Source organism: Narcine bancroftii, chromosome 5, assembly GCF_036971445.1.
Source record: "Narcine bancroftii isolate sNarBan1 chromosome 5, sNarBan1.hap1, whole genome shotgun sequence".
Lineage (NCBI taxonomy): Eukaryota > Metazoa > Chordata > Chondrichthyes > Torpediniformes > Narcinidae > Narcine > Narcine bancroftii.
Window position 1 is genome coordinate 102400750 of NC_091473.1, and position 25095 is coordinate 102425844.

General features: G+C 39.2%; 1 protein-coding gene across 1 annotated transcript in view; it reads right to left on the reverse strand.

The window, feature by feature from the left end:
- Positions 1–838: 838 nt before the first annotated feature.
- The window catches only part of tm2d1 (TM2 domain containing 1), a 46948-nt gene continuing 22691 nt past the window's right edge, over positions 839–25095 (reverse strand). Inside the window, exons 5-7 of the mRNA XM_069938555.1 lie at positions 7670–7743; positions 3517–3647; positions 839–3412 (exon numbers count right to left, since the gene is read on the reverse strand). Of these exons, the coding sequence (XP_069794656.1) occupies positions 3537–3647; positions 7670–7743 (185 nt within the window). The 3' untranslated portion in view covers positions 839–3412; positions 3517–3536. The remainder of the gene's footprint in view (positions 3413–3516; positions 3648–7669; positions 7744–25095) is intronic.

A 25095-nucleotide genomic window follows, 5' to 3' on the forward strand; every position in this document is an offset into this window, starting at 1 on the left:
TTTCTAAAAGCAAATATAACTTGTGGATTACTGGGAGAAAAAGAAAATAAAATGTAGGATTTAATTCTTGAGACTAGTGCTAAACACTGAGGAGGAATTCTAGGCACCACAACAAATAGTCAGGAAAAAAAGGTGAATAAGGAATAATTTAGAAAAGTTTTCACATGATTTAACTTTCCAGACATTGGCTGCATTCATTGACAGTTTACCATTTTCAGCAAACAATCTGAACAGAAGGAACAAGTTATCCAAATTTTTGTTTTCCTTGATCAGGTTGGAAATATGCAGATAGAAACCAAGTTTAAAATTTCAGGTCCATTTCTAATGAAAGGTCAAACTGAAATGTTAATATAATTTCATTGATATGCAGATTACTAATTTTATTTAAAATTTTGTTCTTTTTAAATTTGAACACAATTTTTTCACTGATTTAGTACTGCCAATTTGGATTTTATCAGTCTCCCCTGTTATCTGTAAGGAACAATCCAAAATTAGTTTGAACAGTTTAATCATTTACCTGCTTGATGTTGGACCAGTGCAAATATTAAGGGGTGGCTAAAACTTTTTAAATTTTAGACATATGGGACTGTAATAGGCCACTTCAGCCCATGAGTACGTACCAAGGGTGTAGGTTAATTGGGTGGCATAGACTCGTGGGCTGAAATGGCCTGTTACTGTGCCACATGTCTAAAATTAAAAGTTTGGCCAGCTCATTCAAAATAAGGTAGAAGTGTCTCAGAAATGACACAGGTATGTCTGTCTGTACCCTTTCTCAGAGCTTGGTGTGTTTGGGAAGTATCAGGCTTGGTGGGCTCTTAAATGAGTCTGGACACAAGGGTTACAATTAAAGGCAACTTTATTGAACACACGGGAGACAAAGGGTAAGACATTAAATTATACTTAATTACTTGGCTACTAAATAACTATAGACATTCATATTGGACCCAGATTGGACTCTGGTAATGGTGGCCACCCATCTACACAGTAAGAGACAAACTATAATGGTGCAAGTGGGCACAAGGGCCTCCTATACTGGTGGCTGCTGACCCTACCCCACACATGTAAACACTTCAAAGACTTTCAAACGCACTCCTGGTTCCCTGTACCAACTCAGTGTAGTGCACCCGTTACTTGCAAATCCTCCAGTGATGCCCACAGTAGCAACCTGGTGTGGAGTGATATCATAGACTTGGACCAAGAGGCAGAGAGAAAGAAATGTGGCATTCTGTGCATCTGGCCAATGATACTAAATAATTTAAATGAGCCAATGGTAAGGTGTGCACTAATGGGTGGCCAGAGTCCACCTTTGATTACCAAGTGATGTCACCTCTAAGTTTCAGACAGGGTGTTCATGTGTTCCTCTACAATTCACAGTTGGTCAATGTACATGATAAGAACAATTCAAAGTTTGCCTTTACTTTGTGCACCAATGAATGAAAAAGGTGTCTTTGTGCACATGTACTTTTCAAAAATATTCATGGACAAATGTTAATTTCTGCCAACTCTTAGTTGTGTGAATGGGATATACTGTTCATGGGCCTATGATACAACCATATTGTTGTTAAGACTCCAATGCTCTCCAAGAGAACTCTTTTGCTTATTATCTCTGTTTGTTTAATACCCCAGATAGACAGCAATGTGATTAATGCTTAATTATCCTCACAGAACTGCCCTCAAGGAAACTCAGTTCAGGGACAATTAACAAAAGTCAATAAATGCTAACAACGCCAGCCAAATCTGCATCCAGTGAATAAATAAATGCAAGGTTTTCTCTCTGGTCAAGAAGACCAATTTGGAATGAGTCTATTCCCAATTGTTCTAATGCAGTCAGTGCATCATAGTTGAATTACCAACTAATTACTACAATCGGAGTGTTCAGCCTGGTGTTGAGATGTTATTAATTAGCTTGTCACTCAATTAATTCTCACATGCTTGAAACAGAACAGGCAACCTTCTGTTTGTTTCAGAACTGGCCAGTTGTGCGAAAGATCCTCTATAATGCTATTTTTCCAGTAACATGTTAAATCTTCAACATCTCTGCATTTCATAAATTTTACGTCCATTGGTGTTTTCTCTTTAATTGCTACCATCAATAGGTTATTACCAAAGTAACCCTCATTGCATCATAGGTATTCTTTTTGTCTGATCCATCCACATCCAACCCACTCTACAAAGATCTCACCTTTTTGATCCAAGTCAAAGGCCTTCAACCCAAAATGTTGACTGTTTCTGTATCCACAGATATTGACTGAACTGCTATGTACTTCTAGCATTTTCAGTTTTAACATCAATCAGTCTTCAACTTGCATAAAGTTTGGAGTTGTAGATGAAGCAGGTGGTGGATCGCAGAGTGAGCTTCCTTAAACAAGTGTAGGCACCCAAGATGCCTCACTGAGGTGAACTTATTTATTTTCTTCAAATGGTTTGTCCTGCTCTATGTATCTCTCTCTTGCTCACATTACACCATGCAGGGAGGAATGCCTTGCCCCATGTTTAGGGGCAACCGGTATGGGTAAAAAAATTCTTTGGCACTCCAAGAATGACACAGTCTCAACTTCAGCAAATCTGAAAAATTATTGTCAAAGCAACCAGCAAATAACCTCAATAGAATTGATGCACAGTCTAAAATTCATTGGGGCGCATTGCTCAATGTATAGTTACATGTGAAGAGTAGAAAAAACTATACAGATTGACCTCAAATTGATACCACTAGTGATTTGCCCACATTGTACCCTCTGATGGATGCTGACTATAAAACTCAAGCTGGAGTCCAGCATGACACCCATAAGTGTTCATTCATTGTTTCTCACTTTAGAAACTATCCAAAATAAAATTGAATAAATACTTTTAATATCCACTGATATAATTGAATCACTCTGTAACAATATTGAATAATACCAAAATTACACTGTTGGAAAAGCCTGTGAAATTATTTCTATTTACAGAAAACGTTTGTATTTAATTTTAATCAGATTCTAGAGAATACTTACCTTTGATAAGAATGTTTTACACCTTTTACTAAAAAGGATTTGTACAAATATTCTGATATTCTTCAAAGACATTAATTACAAGACATTTGAACATCGAACAATAAACATGCATTTTCCTGCAATGAGGCACAGGTTTTAACTGTTTGCCAAATTATAAACTCTGCTGTTATCAACCATCTCACATGGTGTCCAAAGGGCAGCACAGTTAGTGCAGTGGTTAGCACCATGGTATGACAGAAGCAGTGACCCAGGTTGGAATCCAGCGCTGTCTCTAAGGAGTCTGTACATTCTCCCTGTGTCTGTATGGGGTTCCTCCGGGTGTTCTGGTTTCTTCCCACAATCCAAAATGTATGGAGTTGTAGGTTAATTTGGGTGTAATTGGGCAGCACAGTTTTAAATGGCCAGAATCAGCTATTACCGTGCTGTGAATAAAAATAAAAGAGAAACTGAAAAATAAAGTTGTTAACTGGCATCCATCTAAAATTACTTTAGCAAAGATTATTCTAGCAGTGGCAGTAAAACTTACCAGAATTATATACTTCATGTTCACATATCAGTTTGTCTTTTTCTATACGTATCATTGTTTATTGATAATCTGGTAAGCCTTGCTCCATAGTAATCTATGATATAATTTGAGCCATCAGCAGGTCCAACAATCTAGGAAGATTTTGAAAAAAGTCACTTCTAACAACCATACTAATAACAAAAAAAATGCATACGGTAAATGACATTTTGGCCTTGAAAATCTTTTTAAAACTAACTAATAGACAAAGCCCTTTTGAAGTGGCCTACAATGGATACTGTCAAAATCCATAGATTTTTCTTTGTACTGGGTTATTGCACTTCAAACTATCAAATGATTATGAAGAGGAAAATAAAATTTACTGGACTGATTGAAACAATTTACCTGTTGCGCACATTTGAAACTACTCCACATGGTTGTGGAGATCGGGTCATTGGGGATATTTAAAGAGGAAGTAGATACATTAATGAAAGGTCATGGAATTGAGAGCTGCAGGGAACTTGGGGCAAAATACCATATACAAGGAGACACCTGGCGTAACCCTACCTCTATTTACTTCTGTTCTCGCCAATGAAGTTATCTACCTTGCTAAGTCACTACTTGAATCAATGAAACTCAGTAATTAACAATGTTTTACTATACATTACATGCATCCAATTTGTCAATGTGCACACTTTAATAGCCTTTTAGAACTATTTATTAAATTTTTCTTCAGAATATATAATGTTCAGGCCTACACTTAATAACCATGCACCTTAATGCATCAAACTATTATCAGAACTGGAATTCTCATAATAAAACATTATTAAAATGCATGTGTAATTCCAGATTTCTCAATATTTTTCAATAAATGTGCCATAATTCCATAGTCCAATCATTAAAATTTCTAATGTTACTATAATACAATAGATCTCACTCCAATTTACATTTGAGAGAAGATATCAAAAGTTTTTCATGAGCATCTTACAAAACATTACAGCACAACCTACAATGATGTGTTGACCTATATCTTTCTTTCTTCTTTGGCTTGGCTTTGCGGACGAAGATTTATGGAGGGGGTAAAAGTCCACGTCCGATGCGGGACAGGCAGACACGGTTGCAGTGGTTGCAGGGGAAAATTGGTTGGTTGGGGTTGGGTTTTTCCTCCTTTGTCTTTTGTCAGTGAGGTGGGCTCCTCTGCAGTCTTCTTCAAAGGAGGTTGCTGCCCGCCAAACTGTGAGGTGCCAAGATGCACGGTTGGAGGCGAGATCAGCCCACTGGCGGTGATCAATGTGGCAGGCACCAAGAGATTTCTTTAGGCAGTCCTTGTACCTCTTCTTTGGTGCACCTCTGTCACGGTGGCCAGTGGAGAGCTCGCCATATAACACAATCTTGTGAAGGCGATGGTCCTCCATTCTGGAGACGTGACCCACCCAGCGCAGCTGGATCTTCAGCAGCGTGGACTCGATGCTGTCGGCCTCTGCCATCTCGAGTACTTCGTTGTTAAGGATGGAGCGGAGACAATGCTGGTGGAAGCGTTCTAGGACGTATATAAACCAACACAAAAAATTCTATCTTCCCTACCTATTATTTTTCTTGCATCCATGTGCCTGTCCAAGAATATTTTTCATGTCCCTATTGTACCAGTCTTCACCACCACCCCAACAATGCATTCTAGGCATCCATGACACTGTTTTTAAAAAAAAAACACATCTTACCCTGACATCTCTCCTAAACTTTCCTCCTCTCACTTTGTACAGATGTCATTTGGGGTATGCTCCTCTCGACCTGGGAAAAAAAGAGCTGGCTGTCCACCCCTATCTATGCCCCTCATAATCTTGTAGACCTCTATTAAGTTACCTCTTATCCTCCTTTACTCCAAAGAGAAAAACCCTAGCTTTGCTAACCTTGCCTCAAAAGACACATTCTCCAATCCAAGCAACATACATGCAAATCTCCTTTCTATCGCTTTCACATCCTTCCTGTAAGAGGTGACCAGATGTGAACACAATATTCCATGTGAGGTCTAACCAGAGTTTTATGTTGCTGCAACATTACCTTCCTTCTCTTGAATTCAAAACGCCAACTAATGAAGGCCTGTATACCATAAGCCTTCTTCAATATCCTGTCAATCTACACAGTAACCTTGAAAGATATAGATTTGGACCTCATGGTCCCTCTGTTCTTCCTCACTGTTAAGAATCCTGTTATTCTCCCTTCAAATTTCTTTCCAAAATGCATCATTTCAGACTTAACAGGATTGAACTCCATCGGCCACTTTTTTGCCAAACTGCATCCTGTCGATATCCTGTTGTAACCTGTGACAACCTACTACACTATCCACAACACAACACCTCCAACCTTAGTGTCATCTGGAACTACCATAAACTTCTTCCCAACTTTGGTACTTGCAGAAATGAACTCTGCTCTTTGGTGTAAAATCCAAAACACCACTTTTTTTTTTAAAAAAAACTTTTTTCCTCCATCTTCAATTCTTTTACAGGTCTATTTTTCTGTAGAAGGAATACTCTATCTTCATAAACTTTGCTATTTGGATAAGTATTCGGTCTTTGTTCTAAAAATGCAGAGATTATAATTTTGAGAGTACAGTTAGAAGGTCCTTTCAGCCTGCAAGCCCGTGTGCCCCGAATAACCTAAAATCCCCATATATTTTTAAAGGGCGGGTGGAAACCAGGGGAAAACCCATGCAGACACGGGGAGAAAGTCGATACACTCAGTGCCAGGTTCAAACCCAGCTTGCTGGTGCTGCAATAGCACTGTGGTAACTGCTATGCTGATCAAGCCGCCCATAACTGTTATTGCACATTTCCCACATACCTGCTACATTCTATGTTTTAATCTTTGTCACATTATACATGATACAGTGAGAAGGGTTACACATTTCATCCTGTCGTCTCTTACTTATTGAACTGCACGCCAATTTGCATCATTCTACTCTGCCATAATATGTGCCAATGACAAAATGTCAAACTTTTTAATCCAAAATGTGAAATTTGAAGTTGTATTTCTGCAAAACACCTGATGGCCAAATGATGAAACCAGATCCCTACTTTTCATGATTGCATCAAAATTTATATTTGGGTTATGAACAAAGGAAGGGGAAAAGGATCTATTTTGGATAACTATTCAAGTCGAATAATGAAATGCATTGATGCAAAATATAAATTTTAAAACTGAAATAAAAATAGGAAATTCTAAAGGATCTCATTCAACAGGTTTCTCTTTCATGTGCTGAATGATCCACTGTGCATTTGTAGTATTGCTTACTGATTCATGGGAATTGACTTTAAGCAAATATTTTAATTCCAATTTTGCAAATGTTGCTAACATATTTGCGAGAGTGTACCTGTTAAATAGACAATGCACCAAACCCATTTCTCACTTTACTTTCAATGAACAGACTCAGAAAAGCAATCAATTTTATACATAAATTTAGTCAAATTTATTACTTGTGCAAATTGCAAATCATATTACAAATTATTTCTATTAATCTTTCTAAAATGGCCACTAGACTGAGTAAAAAATGAAGCTTGTAGCATCAAATGACCTACTTTTGAATCTACTTCTACCATCTATTTCACACCTCTACTTTTCAATTTCAGATTCATTGTACATGACATCACATACAACCCTGAGATTTTGTTCTTGCAGGCACGGCAGAATTACCACTAATTGGTAGTGCAAGAAACCTGCACATAGTGTAAACAATCTTTCTATTTATAATTATATTTTACAGTTTATAAAGTATTTTATGCAAAGTTAAGGGACTGATAAATGGCAATTGATTATCTGAGCAAAACTTCTTGTTCTCAAACATTGCATCATCAGATAACTGCACTACACACAATGAATCAAATAGGTCAGGCATTAGTTTCCCAACTTTAAGTACTTTATTCACTTAAATGTAAACCATTCTAAAAATATTTGTGTTTAAGTACGTAATATACATGACAAACACTTTACCTTGTACAGATATAACTTGGGCTGAAGTTGAATAAAATTTCAAGTTTATCCACTTAATTGTTCTTATATAGCAATTAGAATGCACATATTAAACTTAGTTATATAAGCACATACTTTTACACAAACATAATTTATCTAATTCAAGATTGCAAATGCATTAGTAGGTATATTAAGCTGATGGGCATCAACTCACCTGCACAGAGATAAGAACAAAGTCAATAAGGCTGCCAATTCCACAAAATCCAACTGTACAGAACTTCAACAAACCTGAAGAGAAAAATCAAATGACGTAGTGTCCTTAAACATTATTCTGCATGTAGATCATAAATGAGGGATACTTAGAGGGCTAAACTTTCCTTTAAGCAAAAATTTCAATATCTCAAAATTAAATCCCTACTAAAGTTTTTAAATCATAAAAAATGAATATCTCCCATTGCATAAACTATTAAGCCCAGAGTATTTTTCATTTCCCCATACACAGAAGAAAAAGCAGTAAAATTAATCATTCAGATAAAGATTACAGTTTTGGCATGGTAGCTTCAATACAATCCAATGTTTTAAATGGCAGTTTATGAAATTGGATTCAATAGTAGAAATTTGTAAACTAGAAGCAGCAAAATAAAGCTAAATGATAATGATGACTGTAACACTATACTCTGTAAATGTACACTTGCTTTTCTAATTTGTACAGCTGTATGCACAAACTATAGAACACTGCAGCACAGAAAACAAGCCATTTGGGCCTTCTTGTCTGTACTAAAACATCATTCCACTAGTTCCACTAACCTGCATCCAGCCCATAACCCTCCAGACCTCTCCAATCCATGCATCTATCCAATTTATTCTTAAAACTTAAGATTGAGTTCGCATTTACCATGTCAGATGGCAGGTCGTTCCACACTCCCACCACTGAGTGAAGAGGTTCCCCCTAAACTAGTGGTTCTCAACCTTTTTCTTTCAACTCTCATTCCACTTTAAGTAATCCCTATGCCATCGGTGCTCTGTGATTAGTAAGGGATTGCTTAAGGTGATATGCGAGTGGGAAGGGAAGGTTAAGAATCACTGCTCCTGACCCAATTGTTACAGAAATATTTTGCTTCAGAAAAATTATCATTGGCCCATTTCCTTTGGAGTTAAGAAACCGAGCACATACCGAGTCAATTAGGTATGATTAAAATAGTGGTTTTCAAACTTTTTCTTTCCACCCACATACCACCTTAAACAATCCCTTACTAATCACAGAGCACCTATGGCATAGGGAATATTAAAGTGGTATGTGAGTGGAAAGAAAAAGGTTGAGAATCACTGCCCTAAATCTTTCCCCCTTCACCCTAAAGCCATGTCCTGTCCTACTGATCTCTCCTAATCTAAATGGAAAGAGACTACTCATTTTTACTCTATACCCCTCATAATTTTTGTACACCTCTATCAAACCTCCCTTCATTCTTCTACACTCCAAGGAGTAAAGTCCTAACCTGTTTAATCTTTCCTTGTAACTCAATTCCTGAAGACCCAGCATGGTAAATCTTCTCTACACTCTTTCAATCTTACTCATATCTTTCCTGTAGTTAGGCGACTAGAGTTGTACACAATTAACCAAATTGCCCTCAATAATGTCTTAAACAACCTCACCATGACATCCCAACTCCTGAAGGTCAAGATGCCAAAAGCTTTCTTTACAACCCTGTCCACCTGTGACATCACTTTCATGGAATTATGTATCTATAGTCCCAGATCTCTTTGTTCTTCTGCACTCTTCAGTGCTCTACCATTTACTGTGTATTTCTTACCTTGGTTTGTCCTTCAAAATGCAACATCTCACACTTGTCTGCATTAAATTCCATTTACCATTCTGTGGCCCATTTTTCCAGTTGGTCCAGATCCCTCTGCAAGCCTTCTTTGCTGTCCATAATGGCTCCAATCTTAGTGTCATCAGCAAACTTGCTGATCCAATTTACCACATCATCCAGATCATTGATATAATAACAAACAACAAATGACCCAGCACCGATCCCTGAGGCACACCACTAATCACAGGCCTCCAGTCTGAGAAGCAATTATCCACTCCACTGCCTTCACTCATTCAGTCAATTTAAAATCCAGTTTACAACCTCTCCATGGATACTTGGTGTCTGAACCTTCTGAACTAACCTCCCATGTGGGACCTTGAAAAGTCCATGTAGACAACATCCATAGTCTTTCCTTCATCTACTTTCTTGGTAACTTCCTCAAAAAACTACAAGATTTGTTAAACATGACCAATCACGCACAAATCCATGCTGACTATCCTTAATCAGACTTGGCTGTCCAAATATTTGAATACCCAATCTCTCAGAACAACCTCCAATAATTTGCCTACTATCGACATCAGGCTCACCAGTTTGTAATTTCCTTGTTTACTTTTGGAGCTTTTTTTTTTAAACAATGCAAGATGCCCTCCAATCCTCCATCACCAAACCCATGGCTGTGGACATTTTAAACATTTCTGCCAGGGCCCCTGCAATTTCTACACTTGTCTCCCTCAAATTCTGAGGGAATATCATGTCAGGCCCAGGGGATTTATCTACCTTTATTCGCTGTAAGGTAGCCAGCACCTCCTCTGTAATCTCTATGTTCCATAACACTACTGCATGTTCACCTTCCTTCCTTATACATTATACCAGTTTCCTGAGTAAATACCAATTTAAAAAGGTTTAAGGTCTCCCCCATTTCGTGAGGCTCCACACATAGATGACCATTCTGATCTTCTAGGGGACCAATTTTGTCCTTTACTATCCTTTTACTCTTAACATACTTGTAGAAACCCTTCGGGTTTACCTTCAGATTATCTGCCAAAGCAAACTCGTGTCTTTTTTTTTGCCTTCCTGATTTCCTTCTTAAGTATTTTCTGTATTATTCTAGTACCTCATTTGCTCCTTGTTGCCTATACCTGCTCGTACATCTCTCTCCTTTTCTTAACTAGATCAGGAATATCCCTTGAAAACCAAGGTTCCTTATGCCTCTTAATTTTGCCTTTAATCCTGACAGGAACATGCAAACTCTGCACTCTCAAAATTTCACCTTGGAAGGCCTTCAACTTACTGAACACATCCTTGCCAGAGAACAGCTCATCTCAATCCACTCTTCCTCGATCCTTTCTAATTTCCACAAAATTGGCCTCTCTCCAATTTAGAATCTTAGCCTGAAGCCCAGACCATCCGTCTCCATGATTAACTTGAAACTAATGGCATTATTATCACCGGACCCAAAATGTTCTCCTACATGTGCTTCTGTCTCGTTCTCCAAAAGGAGATCCAATATCACATCCTCTCTTGTTGATATATAATGATTTAGAAAACTTTTTTTTCCCCAAACTTTATTTAAAAGATAATAAAAGCATAACATACAGTCTAATAACAATCAAAAATTAATTTTTAAGATATATTAAAAAAACAACAACCCAACAAAATAAAAACCATCCCACCCATCCACCAGCTCCCTTAAGGAAAGCCAAAAATGTGAATGATAAAAACAATTATAAGTATTAATAGCAATTCAAAGTATATCTAAATGCATATACTCCAAATATGGAAACCATTTATCAACAAAGAATAGTTATTATGTAAATTATAAGTATTTTTTTCCATAACAATACAAGCTTTCAATTCATTATGCCAGCGTGCTATATTAATCTCTATATAATCTTTCCAAGTTCTAGCTACACATTTACGCACTAAACGTACAAAAGCAATTTGAATTTTATCCAGCCCCATTCCTCTCAGAGAAACCACATCACCCAACAAAAAAATCGTTGGATCTAATGGTAATTTAAAGTTATATAATTTTTTCAAAACTACCTTAATTCCTTGCCAAAATGGTTGAACTTTAACACAAGACCAAACAGCATGTAAAAAAGTTCTAGTACAGAAACCACATCTAAAACAAGAATCCAAATTACTAAACCCATATTTTTTCAATTTCTCTGGGGTCAAATATAATTGATGTAGAAAATTATAATTAACCATTTCATATCTTTAATTACATTATCCTAACACATATCCACCCAATCATCTTCAGGGAAAATAAACACTAAGTCACTTTCCCATTTAAGTTTAGATTTTTCCCAATCCGGTTTATCCATATTATCCTGTAACAAATGGTACATAACTGAAATATAACCCTTCTTTGGTACAAATAAAATCAAAGATTCAAATCTCGTCCAAGTAGGTAAATTCATCTCTCTACCATAATCATCTTTTAACAAGGCTCTGAGTTGATAATACACAAACAGAGAATTTACAGATATACCAAATCTTTCCCTCAATTGATTAAAAGAAAGAAATTGTCCCTCTTCAAAACAATCCTGTATTGTGTTTATACCCTTAGAATCCCAACTCTTTGAATAATTATTAAACATTGAAAAAGGAATAAGCTGATTATTATATAATGGGGTTAAAATTGATAATTTACCTTTTGATCCCAAAATTATATTTCTTTTAATCCAAATCTTTAACAAATGTTTCAATACTGGCATATTATGTTCCTGTAACAAATTTGAATTCCAACGAAATATAAATTGATGTACCTCAGCCTCAGATATACATGCCATTTCCACCCTAGCCCAGCTAGGGGGTTGATCTAAATCCATCAATCTACTAATAAATTTCAACTGGGCCGCTTTGTAATAATTTTGAAAATGTGGTAACTGAAGTCCACCCAATGCGCATTTCCATGCATGTTTATGCAATGCCACTCGAGCTAATTTACCCTTCCATAAAAACTCCCGCACTGCCTTATTCAGATCCTGAAAAAAGTCCTTTAAAAGTAAACAAGGTATTTACTGAAATAAATATTGAATTCAGGGAAAAATATTCATTTTAATACAATTGACCTGGCCAATCAAAGTTAATGGAAGATCTTTCCATTTAATCAAATCTGCTTTGATCTATTTTAGAATAGGCACATAATTTAACTGATACAATGAATGATAGCATCTACAAACACACCCAAATATTGAATTTTATTTGTCCACTTTAATTTTGTAATAGTTTTAAATTCAGAATAATCTCCTATTCCAACTGGTAAAATTTCACTCTTATCCCAATTAACTTTATATCCGGACAATTCTCCAAATTTCGACAAACACTCTTGTAACTGCTTCAACGACTGTTTTGGTTCCATCAAATATATCAAAACATCATCTGCAAATAAATTAATCTTATATTCTTCATTCATAACCTTCATCCCTCTAATTTCATAATTTTGCCTAATAGTCTGAGCTAATGGTTCAATAGCCAACACAATGGTGACAATGGGCAGCCCTGTCGAGTTGAATGAGTCAACTTAAATGGTAAAGAAACCTGACCATTTGTCACCACCCTGGCAATCGGGTTTGTATATAAAGCTTTAACCCAACCGTAAAAAAGGGCCGAATTTAAACTTTTCTAACACCTTAAATAAAAAATCCCATTCAACCCTATCCAAAGCCTTTTCTGCATCTAGTGCAACCACCATAGGATGGTTAGGCTGGTTTCCGTATGCATTGACCAAAGTAATTAATCGAAGAATATTATCTGATGCATTTCTATTTTTAATAAAACCTGTTTGATCAGTATGTATCAACTTGGGTAAATACTTAGTAAGTCTCTTAGCTAATACTTTCTCTAAAATTTTATAATCTATATTTAATAGGAAATAGGCCTATATGAAGACACTTTCTATTTTTTTTGGGATAACAGTTATTAAAGCACTTGAACAAGATTCCGGTAACATCTGATCTTCAATAAATTGTTTTAACACATCTCCAAATACATTAGATAAATCATCATTAAAAAATTTATAAAATTCCACAGAAAATCCATCATTTAAAAAACTTTCTTGAACACATTTGACAAACTCCAAACCAGCCAGGCCTTTTACAGTATGGGAGTCCCAGTCAATATGTGGAAAGTTAAAATCTGCTACTACTCACAACTTTCTGTTTCAAACATCAATCTGCTATTTCTCTACAGTGTAACATATTTTTCTTAATCTTAATTTATTGTTAAACTATAGTTCTTTTATAAAAATGTCTTATTAAAGTATAGTGTTAAAATATTGTATCTGTATTCTTAGTAAGTTCGCGATGGATTGGAACATGGTCACACACAGGTCACAGAACATTTATAGAGAACCATTGTTTTTTGAGAAGAGTGTTCATTCTCGGTGTTGATGTGTCTGGGACAGACAGAGCTAATGGATTTCAAGTGGGTCTTAATTATTCAAGAACTTCTGAGGAAGCCATCTGTTTTTAATCAAGGCCACTTAAGCCTCTTGAACAGATGAGTTTGTTATGGATATAGAATGGTTTTGAAAAAGGAACAGAATTTTGGGAAAAACTGGTGGTCATGTGGTTTCCAAGAATTGGGGCTCATCTCTGTGATGATGTAACGGCAACATGATTTGGAGAAATAGATTACCAAATTTAGATATTTTCTTTTCAGTTTTGGAACAGTTCAGCTTGGAGTGCACAGAAATCAAAACCCTGTGACATGCAGGGGTTGAAACCTTGTGAAAGACAGGGTTGAGTTGTATGTTATTCCTAGAAGAAGGGGAAAACACAACATCCGTGGGTTTTAAATTAATGAAGACCACTATGCTGTCTTTTAGGAAAAAGAGGAAAGAATTCTACTGGGTCTATTGTTATGGTTTGTGACTTCATCGTGAAAGAAGATAGCCACATTCACTATCTTTGAGAAGAGGGCAAATTCTTTAAAGAAAATAATTGCTGGTAAAAGAGGCCTGAAGACAAAATGTTTAAAAATGCTGAGAATTTAAGACCTTAAAGCAAAACTAAAATGATGCTGAACTTTAAAAGATTGATTTTTCAGAGTGGAACTTTAAATTATACCCCCACATTTATGGATAGTAGGGTTAACTTTAGAGTTAAGTAAATTTAGAGTTAAATAAGTAATGTCATGTTATTAATACTTCAATAAAAACTATTATTTTGAATTTGCCATTCTCTGGTGAATTTTCCATTACCGTTCCTGTGTTAATATTAACAAAAACCCTTAACCATATAACCATATATACAGCACAGAGCATGCCAGTTTGGCCCTACTAGTCCATGCCGGAACAAATCCCCACCCTCTTAGTCCCACTGACCAGCACCTGCTCCATACCCCTCCAATCCTCTCCCCTCCATGTAATTATCCAGTCTTTTCTTAAATGTAAATAATGTCGTTGCTTCAACCACCTCTGCTGGAGGCTTATTCCACATTCCAACCACCCTTTGCGTGAAGAACTTTCCCCTCATGTTCCCCTTATAATTTTCCCCCTGCAATCCCAAACCATGACTTCTGGTTTGAATATCCCCCACTCTTAATTGAAAAAGCCTATCCACGTCGACTCTCTCTGTCTCTTTTAAAATCTTGAACACCTTCATCAAATCCCCCCTCAATCTTCTACGCTCCAGAGAAAAAAGCCCCAGTCTGCACAACCTTTCCCTGTAACTCAAACCTTCAAATCCTGTCAAACATTCTCGTGAACCTTCTCTGCACTCTCTCTATTTTGTTTATATCCTTCCTATAATTTGGTGACCAAAACTGCACACAGTATTCCAAACTTGGCCTCACCATAACATCCCAACTCTTGAATTCAATACTCCGATTTATGAAGGCCAACATTCCAAATGCCTTCTTCACCTGAGTATCAACTTTGAGGGTACTATTTACCATAACTCCTAAATCCCTTTGTTCCTCTGCCCTCTTCAATTGTCTACCATTCAATGTAAATGACCTATTCAGATTTGCCTTTCCAAAATGCAACACTTCACACTTATCTGTATTAAATTCCATCAGCCATTTCTCAGCCCACTCCTCTAGCTTTCCTATATCTCTTTTTAAGCTACGGTAATCTTCCTCACTGTCCACAATACCACCAATCTTTGTATCATCTGCAAACTTACTTATCCAATTCACCACCCCTTCTTCCAGATCGTTAATATATATAACAAACAATAGTGGACCCAGGACTGATCCCTGAGGAACTCCACTAGTCACCGGACTCCAATTGGACAAACAATTTTCGACCAGTACTCTCTGACACCTCCCATCCAACCATTGCTGAATCCATTTCACTACCTCCTTATTTATGCCTAATGCCTCCATCTTTTTTCCTAACCTCCTGTGGGGAACTTGTCAAAAGCTTTACTAAAGTCTAAATAGACAACATCCACAGCCTTCCCTTCATCAATCTTTTTTGTAACCCCCTCGAAAAACTCTATAAGGTTTGTTAAGCATGATCTACCCCTAACAAAACCATGCTGACTACTTCCTATCAATCCCTGTTCTTCCAAATATTTGTAAATGCCATCCCTCAGAACACTTTCCATCAATTTACCCACCACAGACGTCAGACTCACAGGTCTATAATTTCCTGGCTTACATTTGGACCCTTTCTTAAACAGCGGAACAACATGAGCCACCCTCCAATCCTCTGGCACTACCCCCTAAATATCTCTGTTAATGGCCCCACTATCTGTACACTAGTCTCCCTGAGTGTCCTTGGGAATACATTGTCTGGACCCGGAGATTTATCCACCTTTATCTTTTTTAACATTGCCATCACTACCTTCTCAGTTATCCTTATATGATTCATGACCTACCCACTATTTTTCTTTACTTCAACTGGTACAATATTTTTTTCCCTAGTGAATACCAAGGAAAATAAATCATTTAAAATTTCCCCCATCCCCTCTGACTTCTCACATATCCTACCCTCGCTATCTACAAGGGGTCCAATTCTATCCCTCACTAATCTTTTACTTTTAAAGTACCTATAGAAACCCTTTGAATTTATTTTTACTCTGCCTGCCAAAGCCTCTTCGTGCCTCTTTTTGCTCTTTCTAATTTCTTTCTTAAGATTTTTTCTACACTCCTTGTGGTCCTCTCAATTTCTCATCACCCTACTGTTTATACCTCTTGTATACCTCCCTCTTTCTCCTAACCAAATTTCTAATATTCCTCAAAAACCAAGGCTCCCTATGACTTCCAGCCTTTCCTTTGATCCTCACTGGGACATATCTACTCTGTACTCTCAAAATTTCTTTTTTGAATATTCTCCATTTTTCATTTAAATCATGTCCCACTCAATACTCCCCAAATCTATTCTCATTCCTTCGAAATTTGCTTTTCTCCAATCCAGAACCTCAACTTTAGACCCTTCTTTGCTCTTCCCTAAAACTACCCTAAAACTACCCTAAAACTAATAGAGTTGTGATCACTAGACCCAATTTGTTCTCCAACATTAAACTCAGACACCTGACCTATCTCGTTCCTTAACAGGAGATCCAGTATTACACCGTCCCGAGTCGGTTCCTCTTCGTATTGATTAAGAAAAATATCTTGCACACATTTGACAAACTCTTGCCCATCCAGCCCTCTTACTGTATGGGTATCCCAATCAATGTAAGGGAAGTTAAAATCTCCCATGATCACTACCTTATGTTTATTACACATATATGCTATCTCCTTACAAATTTGTTCTTCCAATTTTCTTGGCCCATTTGGTGGTCTATAATACACTCCAACTAGTACCCTCATGCCTCCTTCACCCCTCAATTCCACCCAAACAGCCTCACTGGATGATCCCTCCAAACCATCCTGCCACCTCAAGGCAGTGATGTCCTCCTTAACAAGCAGAGCAACTCCTCCCCTTCTTTTACCCCCTGTTCTATCACATCTAAGACATTTGTATTCTGGAATATTTAGTTGCCAGTCCTGACCCTCCTGTAACCAGATCTCACTAATTGCCGCAACATCATGATTCCAAGTGCCAATCCATACTCTAAGCTCAACTACCTTGTTCACTATGCTTCTTGCATTAAAGTACATGCATTTCAGAGAATGACCCTCACATATATTCCCTATTCTATCTTTTACCTTAACCTCCATCCTTCCTTTGTTATCTTTATCATTCTTAACTAGGTGGCCATGTACCTTAGACACTGCTTGCAAACTCTGCTCCCTACCCCCCTGCCAAACTAATTTAAACCCTCCCCCACAGCTCTAGAAAATCTGCTTGCCAGGATATTGGTCCCCCTTCAGTTCAAGTGGAGTCCGTCCCTTTTGTACAGGTCCGACTTTCCCTAGAAGAGATCCCAATGATCCAAAAATTTTATCCCCTGTCCCCTGCATCAGCTCTTTAGCCACGCATTCATCCTCCACATCCTCCTATTACTACCCTCTCTAGCGCGTGGCAACGGCAGCAATCCAGAGATTACTACCATAGAGGTCCTGTTTTTTAACTTCCTGCCTAATTCTATGTATTCCTGTTTCAGGACCTCATCCCCACTTCTAACTAAGTAATTGGTCCCCACGTGGACCACGACTTTTGGCAGCTCACCTTCCCCTTGCAGAATTCTGTGAACTCGATCAGAGACTTCCCTGACCCTAGCACCAGGGAGGCAACAGACCAACCTGGATCCCCGATCTCATCCAACAAACCTCCTATCTGTCCCTCTGACAAGTGAGTCCCCAACCACAATTACCCTGTTCTTATCCCTCCTTCCCTTCTGAGCCTCAGGGGCAGCCCCTGTGCCAGAGACCTGACCCCCACGACTCATCCCTGGTAGACTGTTCCCCCCAGCAGTATCCAATGCTGAATACATGTTGCTGAGGGGCACTTCCACAGAGATACTCTGCACTGGCACTCTCTCTCCTTTCCTTACAGTCACCCAATTCCCTGACTCCTGCCTTCTAGGGGTGACTGTCTCCCTGTAACTCCTCTCTATCACTGCCTCTGCTTCCCTTTAGTACCAAACATAATTAAAATAGTTGTTAATGCATAACAACAGATTTGCACCTCCAATTCTCTCTGACAATTGGGCGGTCTATAATACAACCCTATCAGTGTGGTCACACCTTTCCTGTTCCTCAGCTCCACCATATTGCCTCTGTCGACAAGTCCTTTGGGCTGTCCTGTCTAAGCACAGCTGTGATATTTTCCCTGACTAGCAATACCACTCTTTTCCTCTGTCATGTCTGAAACAACTGAACTTCAGAACATTTAGCTGCCAGTCTTGCCGTCAAGTCTCACTTATAACAATAATGTTGTAATCCCACATGCCAATCCATGCCCTAAGCTTGTCTGCCTTTCCAACAATACTCCTTGCATTGAAATAAATACACCTGAACATTTTTATCACATACAAACCTTTGATTTCTGTCTGTCTATACGTGCAGTCCTCACACAACCTTTATCCTATCTGCTCTAACATTCCATGTTTGCATCCCCCTGCAAATCTAGGTTAACCCTCTCCCCCAGAGCAGCATTTCCCACTTTATCAAGTATAATGTGATAATAAATTAACTTGAACCATCAAGGGCAAAGGATGATGACATTTGACATGGCATCCTCTGGATTTAATACAGACTAGCAAAAAGGAATATCAAGATGAGTTAAAGTATTGTACATTTTAGAACATGAACCCAAAAGATCTCAAATGAAATTGTCCCCTTTTTATCCCCAGAATAGTTTTTATCTGCAAAACTATATCCTCCTATACCACCCACCTCACCTGCAGTGCTATCTTTCTCTCATTTGCTCCACATCCTCTAATCAACTGGACCTTATTTCTTGTTATACTATGCATACCAATAGTAATATCTCGTCCTTTCTGAGCAACAGTCCCTTCCGCACATTTTAAATTACCACGGGGATAATTCCCATTGTTAAAAAAGATACTCCAACTCAGCTGCACTGTGAATTTCTCTCCCTTCTCCCCTTGTATGCCATTGTTCCTCTTCTCACACAGTTACTCATTACCAGTATACTTTCCCATTTGAAAATTGGATCTATTGGTTAAAAATAATGTTCAACAATTTGTGATTCATGAAGAAAATAGTTGCTTATATTTCACAGTAGAAAATATGCATTTCGATCAGCGACCAGCAAAAAATAAATAAATTAAAATAAACATAAATAAGAACACATGAAAATTTAAGTTAAAATTGTCAAAGGAAATGTTCTGAGGTCTTGGTTGTGCTTTCCTCATAGCAGATGTTTGAATAAAGTTGTGATTGAATAAAATAGCATCATCCAGGATGAAGAGCTGGTTGATGTTGCTAGTCGTTAGGGTGATTCTCTTAAATTGTCTTGTACCTTGCCCACAGCAGCTCTTTGAACAAAGTTTAAAACAAGTTGTGCTTTATGAAGATGGCCCAGGCTGCTTGCCCCTGGGGCAACTCTCTCAAAGTGTCTCCCTATATTTGCCTAGTATGAGTCTATTAGTATAAAATACATTACCAATGCAGTCTGATTGCTGTGCAATTGCTCATCAAAAGGAGGTGCAAGGCACTCCTTCTGTCCCATAGCCAATAGGTCAACCTTGGGCAAGGTGTCGTACCTATTGAGCCTCCCAATCAGGATCACTTGAAGCCACAGATTGGCAATGGTGGATGGTTTTTACAAGCAGATTCTACAATTTGGAGTTTATGGTTGTAAAACTAAAAACACTGGGCAGATGAATCTGCTGATCAATGGCCAGGATTACCCATCCAGTATGGACACTGCAACTAAAGGCGGCAACAGAAAACCATTTCAGTATTTTTCCCTTGTATAATCATGAACTCAACATCAACTAGGGTTTCAGCTCACAGATGGAGCCTTCACCGATGAAGAACCGGGGAGGCAACAATTTCAATTCCGAGGGTCAAAGATCGTGTCAGATGGAGAAACATGATAGCCCACGCCGAACTACAAGGCACCTGAATGAATATTAGCAAGGCTTTATCTGTAAACTTGGGGGGCGGTGGAGTGGTGAAGGAAAGAGGGTTTAGTATAATGACAGCATGGTTAGTGCAACAGTAAGCGTAATGCTGGAACAGTGCTGGCGACTGGGATTCAAATTTAAACTTTGTAAATATGGGAATTACCTAATTAAAGTAAACTTTACATTATGGATAACAATACTGATTTTTTAAAAAATACTTTATATTTTGTATTGTATTTGATGTTTTAAACTTCTTAATGCCATGTCTCCATGTCTCCAGGATAGATTGTTCCTTTATGCTGTCCTCACACAACCTTTATCCTATCTGCTCTAACTGGAAAATTCACATTTCCAGCATCCACAATCCCCATAGGTGCCAGATACTGGGGATTTTACTGTATATACTTAAGAGGATTATGCTGTGGTAATCTCTGGATAGAAACATCCCAATTACTTTACAGATTATGAATCCCCCTACATTTCACATTTGTCCCATTGTGCTTCCATCACTGTTTTAATTGCAAAATTCTGCATTCAGACTGCTGAATCCTTCTCTACATTGAGAGAGGTTATAATTTTGCTAAATTTAAGTGAGGAATTCTTTTCCACCAACTTGAACTGAATTAAGAAAGATTATTTTGTCGGTGTCATTGCTCAGAAGACCAGCATTCACAACCCTCCCCTTTTGCCCTTCAGAAGAAACTCTCCTCAATCTCTGATATCCACCCAATGCAAGCAGTCCTGCAGAGGTGTTGTGGCTTCCTTTGGCAAGGTCCTGATCTCCCTGTGAACTAATTTGATATGTTTTGCTAGTTGCCAGGTAAGCAGGGTTTAACAGGATGGGGGAAAAATGGTCCGAAGTATCAAAGGTGAGGGCGGGTGACAGCTTGTACGCTCCAGGGATATTTGTGTAGACCAAATCTAAGACATTCTCTGCATCAGACAGACTGGGTGCAGATTTGGAGATCACTTCACTGAGCACCTTCGGTCTGTCCACACCAGTGACTGAGACCTCCCAGTGGCCAACCATTTCAATTCTGTGTCACACTCCCATATTTGCATGTCTGTCCATGGCCTTGTGTATTATCCCACCATGACCAGATACAAATTGGAGGAACAACACCTGATTTTTCTGTCTATTTACCCATTTGTGGGTATGAGGGGAAAAGTCCAGAATCTGTATTGAGTGATGAAGATAGAAAGCAATCCATTTCCAAGTCAAGATGGTTTTCTCAAGGAGAAATAGACATAATAGGGCTCCTGGGTTTAGTAAGTGTTCTTGTAAAGACTTTACTGATTTGTCACACAACAGTAAAGGTACGTCAGTGGTAGAAGTAGTGTTAAGAATCACAAATAGATTGTCAATCATAGAGTTTATTTTATTACAAATGGTGATTGCCATCTAAATTGATTTAGCCCAGGCTAAAGTTTTCAAAGTGGTTGCTCTTGGAGAGTCAGGGACTGAGTCATAGGACACCAAACCTTCCACCCCACCTGTACAGAAATTCTTTTCTTCTTCTTTCTTTCTTCTTTGGCTTGGCTTCGCGGACGAAGATTTATGGAGGGGGGTAAAAGTCCACGTCAGCTGCAGGCTCGATTGTGGCTGACAAGTCCGATGCGGGACAGGCAGACACGGTTGCAACGGTTGCAGGGGAAAATTGGTTGGTTGGGGTTGGGTGTTGGGTTTTTCCTCCTTTGTCTTTTGTCAGTGAGGTGGGCTCTGCGGTCTTCTTCAAAGGAGGTTGCTGCCCGCCGAACTGTGAGGCGCCAAGATGCACGGTTTGAGGCGATATCAGCCCACAGGCGGTGGTCAATGTGGCAGGCACCAAGAGATTTCTTTAGACAGTCCTTGTACCTTTTCTTTGGTGCACCTCTGTCACGGTGGCCAGTGGAGAGCTCGCCATATAACACGATCTTGGGAAGGCGATGGTCCTCCATTCTGGAGTTGTGACCCACCCAGCGCAGCTGGATCTTCAGCAGCGTGGAATCGATGCTGTCGGCCTCTGCCATCTCGAGTACTTCGATGTTAGGGATGAAGTCGCTCCAATGAATTTTGAGGATGGAGCGGAGACAACGCAGGTGGAAGCGTTCTAGGAGCCGTAGGTGATGCCGGTAGAGGACCCATGATTTGGAGCCGAACAGGAGTGTGGGTATGACAACGGCTCTGTATACGCTAATCTTTAGTTGCCCATTCAGAGCCAGCTCTTCAGCGCTTGACGTGCTGTTTTGCGGAAACTGCCAAAATGTTTGGCCTGGAAGTCAGCCTGAAGAAAACGGAGGTCCTCCATCAGCCAGCTCCCCACCATGACTACCAGCCCCCCCCCCACATCTCCATCGGGCACACAAAACTCAAAACGGTCAACCAGTTTACCTATCTCGGCTGCACCATTTCATCAGATGCAAGGATCGACAACGAGATAGACAACAGACTCTCCAAGGCAAATAGCGCCTTTGGAAGACTACACAAAAGAGTCTGGAAAAACAACCAACAACTGTACAGAAATAGGTCCTTGGTACAACATAAAAATCTGTAGGCACAGTGGTTGAAGTAAAAACACAATGTTGGAGAAACTCAGCTGATCAAACAGTGTCCTTTATAAAGCAAAGGTAAAAATACATAATTGACATTTCGGGTTTGAGCCCTTCATCAAGGTATGGAAAAATTTTGGCAGGTGGCCGAACAAAAGAGTAGGGTGGAGGTGTGGTTGCAAAGGCAGGAGCTGATAGAAGGAGAAGAGAGGAGACAGCAGGAATTGAGGGGAGAGGAGGGATAACTAGGTGAAGGGGGGGGAAAAGAGAGAATTGGGAAGGGGAGGGAAGGGGGAAGTGGAGAGCAGATTATTACAGGGAAAGCCATATGGCTGGAGAGTACCCAGACAAAAAGATCAGGTGTTGTTCCTCCAATTTGCAACTGGTCATGGTGGGATAATACACAAGGCCATGGACAGACATGCAAATATGGGAGTGTGACACAAAATTGAAATGTTTGGCTACTGGGAGGTCTCAGTCACTGTTGTGGACAGACCGAAGGTGCTCAGTGAAGCGACCTCCAAATCTGCACCCAGTCTGTCTGATGCAGAGAATGTCTTAGATTTGGTTTACACAAATATCCCTGGAGCATACAAGCTGTCACTCGCCCTCACCTTTGATACTTCGGACCATTTTTCCCCCATCCTGTTAAACCCTGCTTACAGGCAACTAGCAAAACATATCAAATTAGTTCACAGGGAGATCAGGTCCTGGCCAAAGGAAGCCACAACACCTCTGCAAGACTGTTTAAAAATTAAGGACTGGAGTGGATTCAGGGAGGCAGCCACCTACAACGCCTACATCAACATCGATGACCACAGCGACTAGCTACATAGACAAGAATATTGAGGATATCAAAGTGATCAAACACTTCACAGCCAGGGCAAATCAAAACCCATGGCTAGACATGGAGGTTCGTGCATTACTCAGAACTCATTTCAGGGCAGCAAGGGCCAATCTTCAAGATCATATCCAGGATGAAACTACATAATGCAGCAGGTCCAGATAACGTGCCTGGTCATGTGCTGAAGGACTGTCTGGCCCAGGTGACGGAGGTCGTAGCAGACATTCACAACATCTCACTGCAGGAGTTCACTATCCCTGCAGGGTTCAAGGCAGCCACCATCATAATTGCGCCCAAGAAAGCAAAAGTAACCGGACTAAATGACTACCGCCCATTGCCACTAACATTCATTATCATGAAGTGCTGTGAGCAACTGGCGATGGAACACATCGAAGAGTAGCTTCCAGCAACATTGGACCCATTCCAGTTTGCCTACTGTCCAAATCAGTCCACTGACAATGCAATAGCCTTGACCCACGTAAGGCTTGACATCAGCTTGGCATTCAACATGATCATACCTTAAGAGGCTAGTGGATAAACTATCCTCACTGGGACTCAGCACCCTTCTCTGCAACTAGATTTTGGACTTGTTGATGAAAAGACCACAGTCTTATCAGGGTTGGAAGCAAAACCTCAAATCCCATCACATTGGTGAACCTCAGGGCTGTATGCTCAGCCGGCTACTGTTGACGCTGCTGACTCGCGACTGCACTGCCTGATTCAGTTCCAACAGAATCATTAAACTTACAGCTGATACAACAGTAGTTGGCCTCTTCAGCAATAATGATGAGTCACATTACAGGAAGGAGGATGAAAGGTTTTTAAAATGATGCGAATAAAACAGTCTTAACATGGGCAAGTCGAAGGAAATGATTATGGACTTCAGGAAGATGAAGGCTGACCACTCTCCACCACACATCAATAGTTCTGTCGTGGAGAGAGCGGAGAGCACAAAGCTCTTTAGCGTGCATAAAGGAACAATCTATACTGGAGACATGGCATATCCTCATTAGTCAGAAAGGCACAGCAACCTCTGCATTTTTCAAGGACACTGAGGAGGGTAAAGCTACCAACCCCATTTGAGTGTCCTGTCTGGTTGCATCATTGAGTGGTATGTTAGTTCCCAAGCATCAGACAGAAAATCTATACAAAATATCATTGAAACAGCTGAGACGATCACAGGGTCTCCCTTTCCTCTATTGAATACATTTACTGGGAGCAATGTCCAAATAAGGCTCAAGGAATTGGAGAAGACCTTTACCATCCAGAGCATAGTACCTCTACTATCAAGAAGGTGGTAAAGGAGCATCAAAATCAGGACCGTCAGGCTGAGAACAGCTTTTTTCCTGCAGGCTGTAAGATGAATCCTATAACCATATAAATTATCCCAAATATTTCACATTTATTTTGATTGGTTATGTGATCATTGTATACTATGTATTGTGTTTTTGTGTGCACCATGGTCTGGAGAGGCACTGTTTTGTCCGTTGTACATGTACAATCAGATGATAAT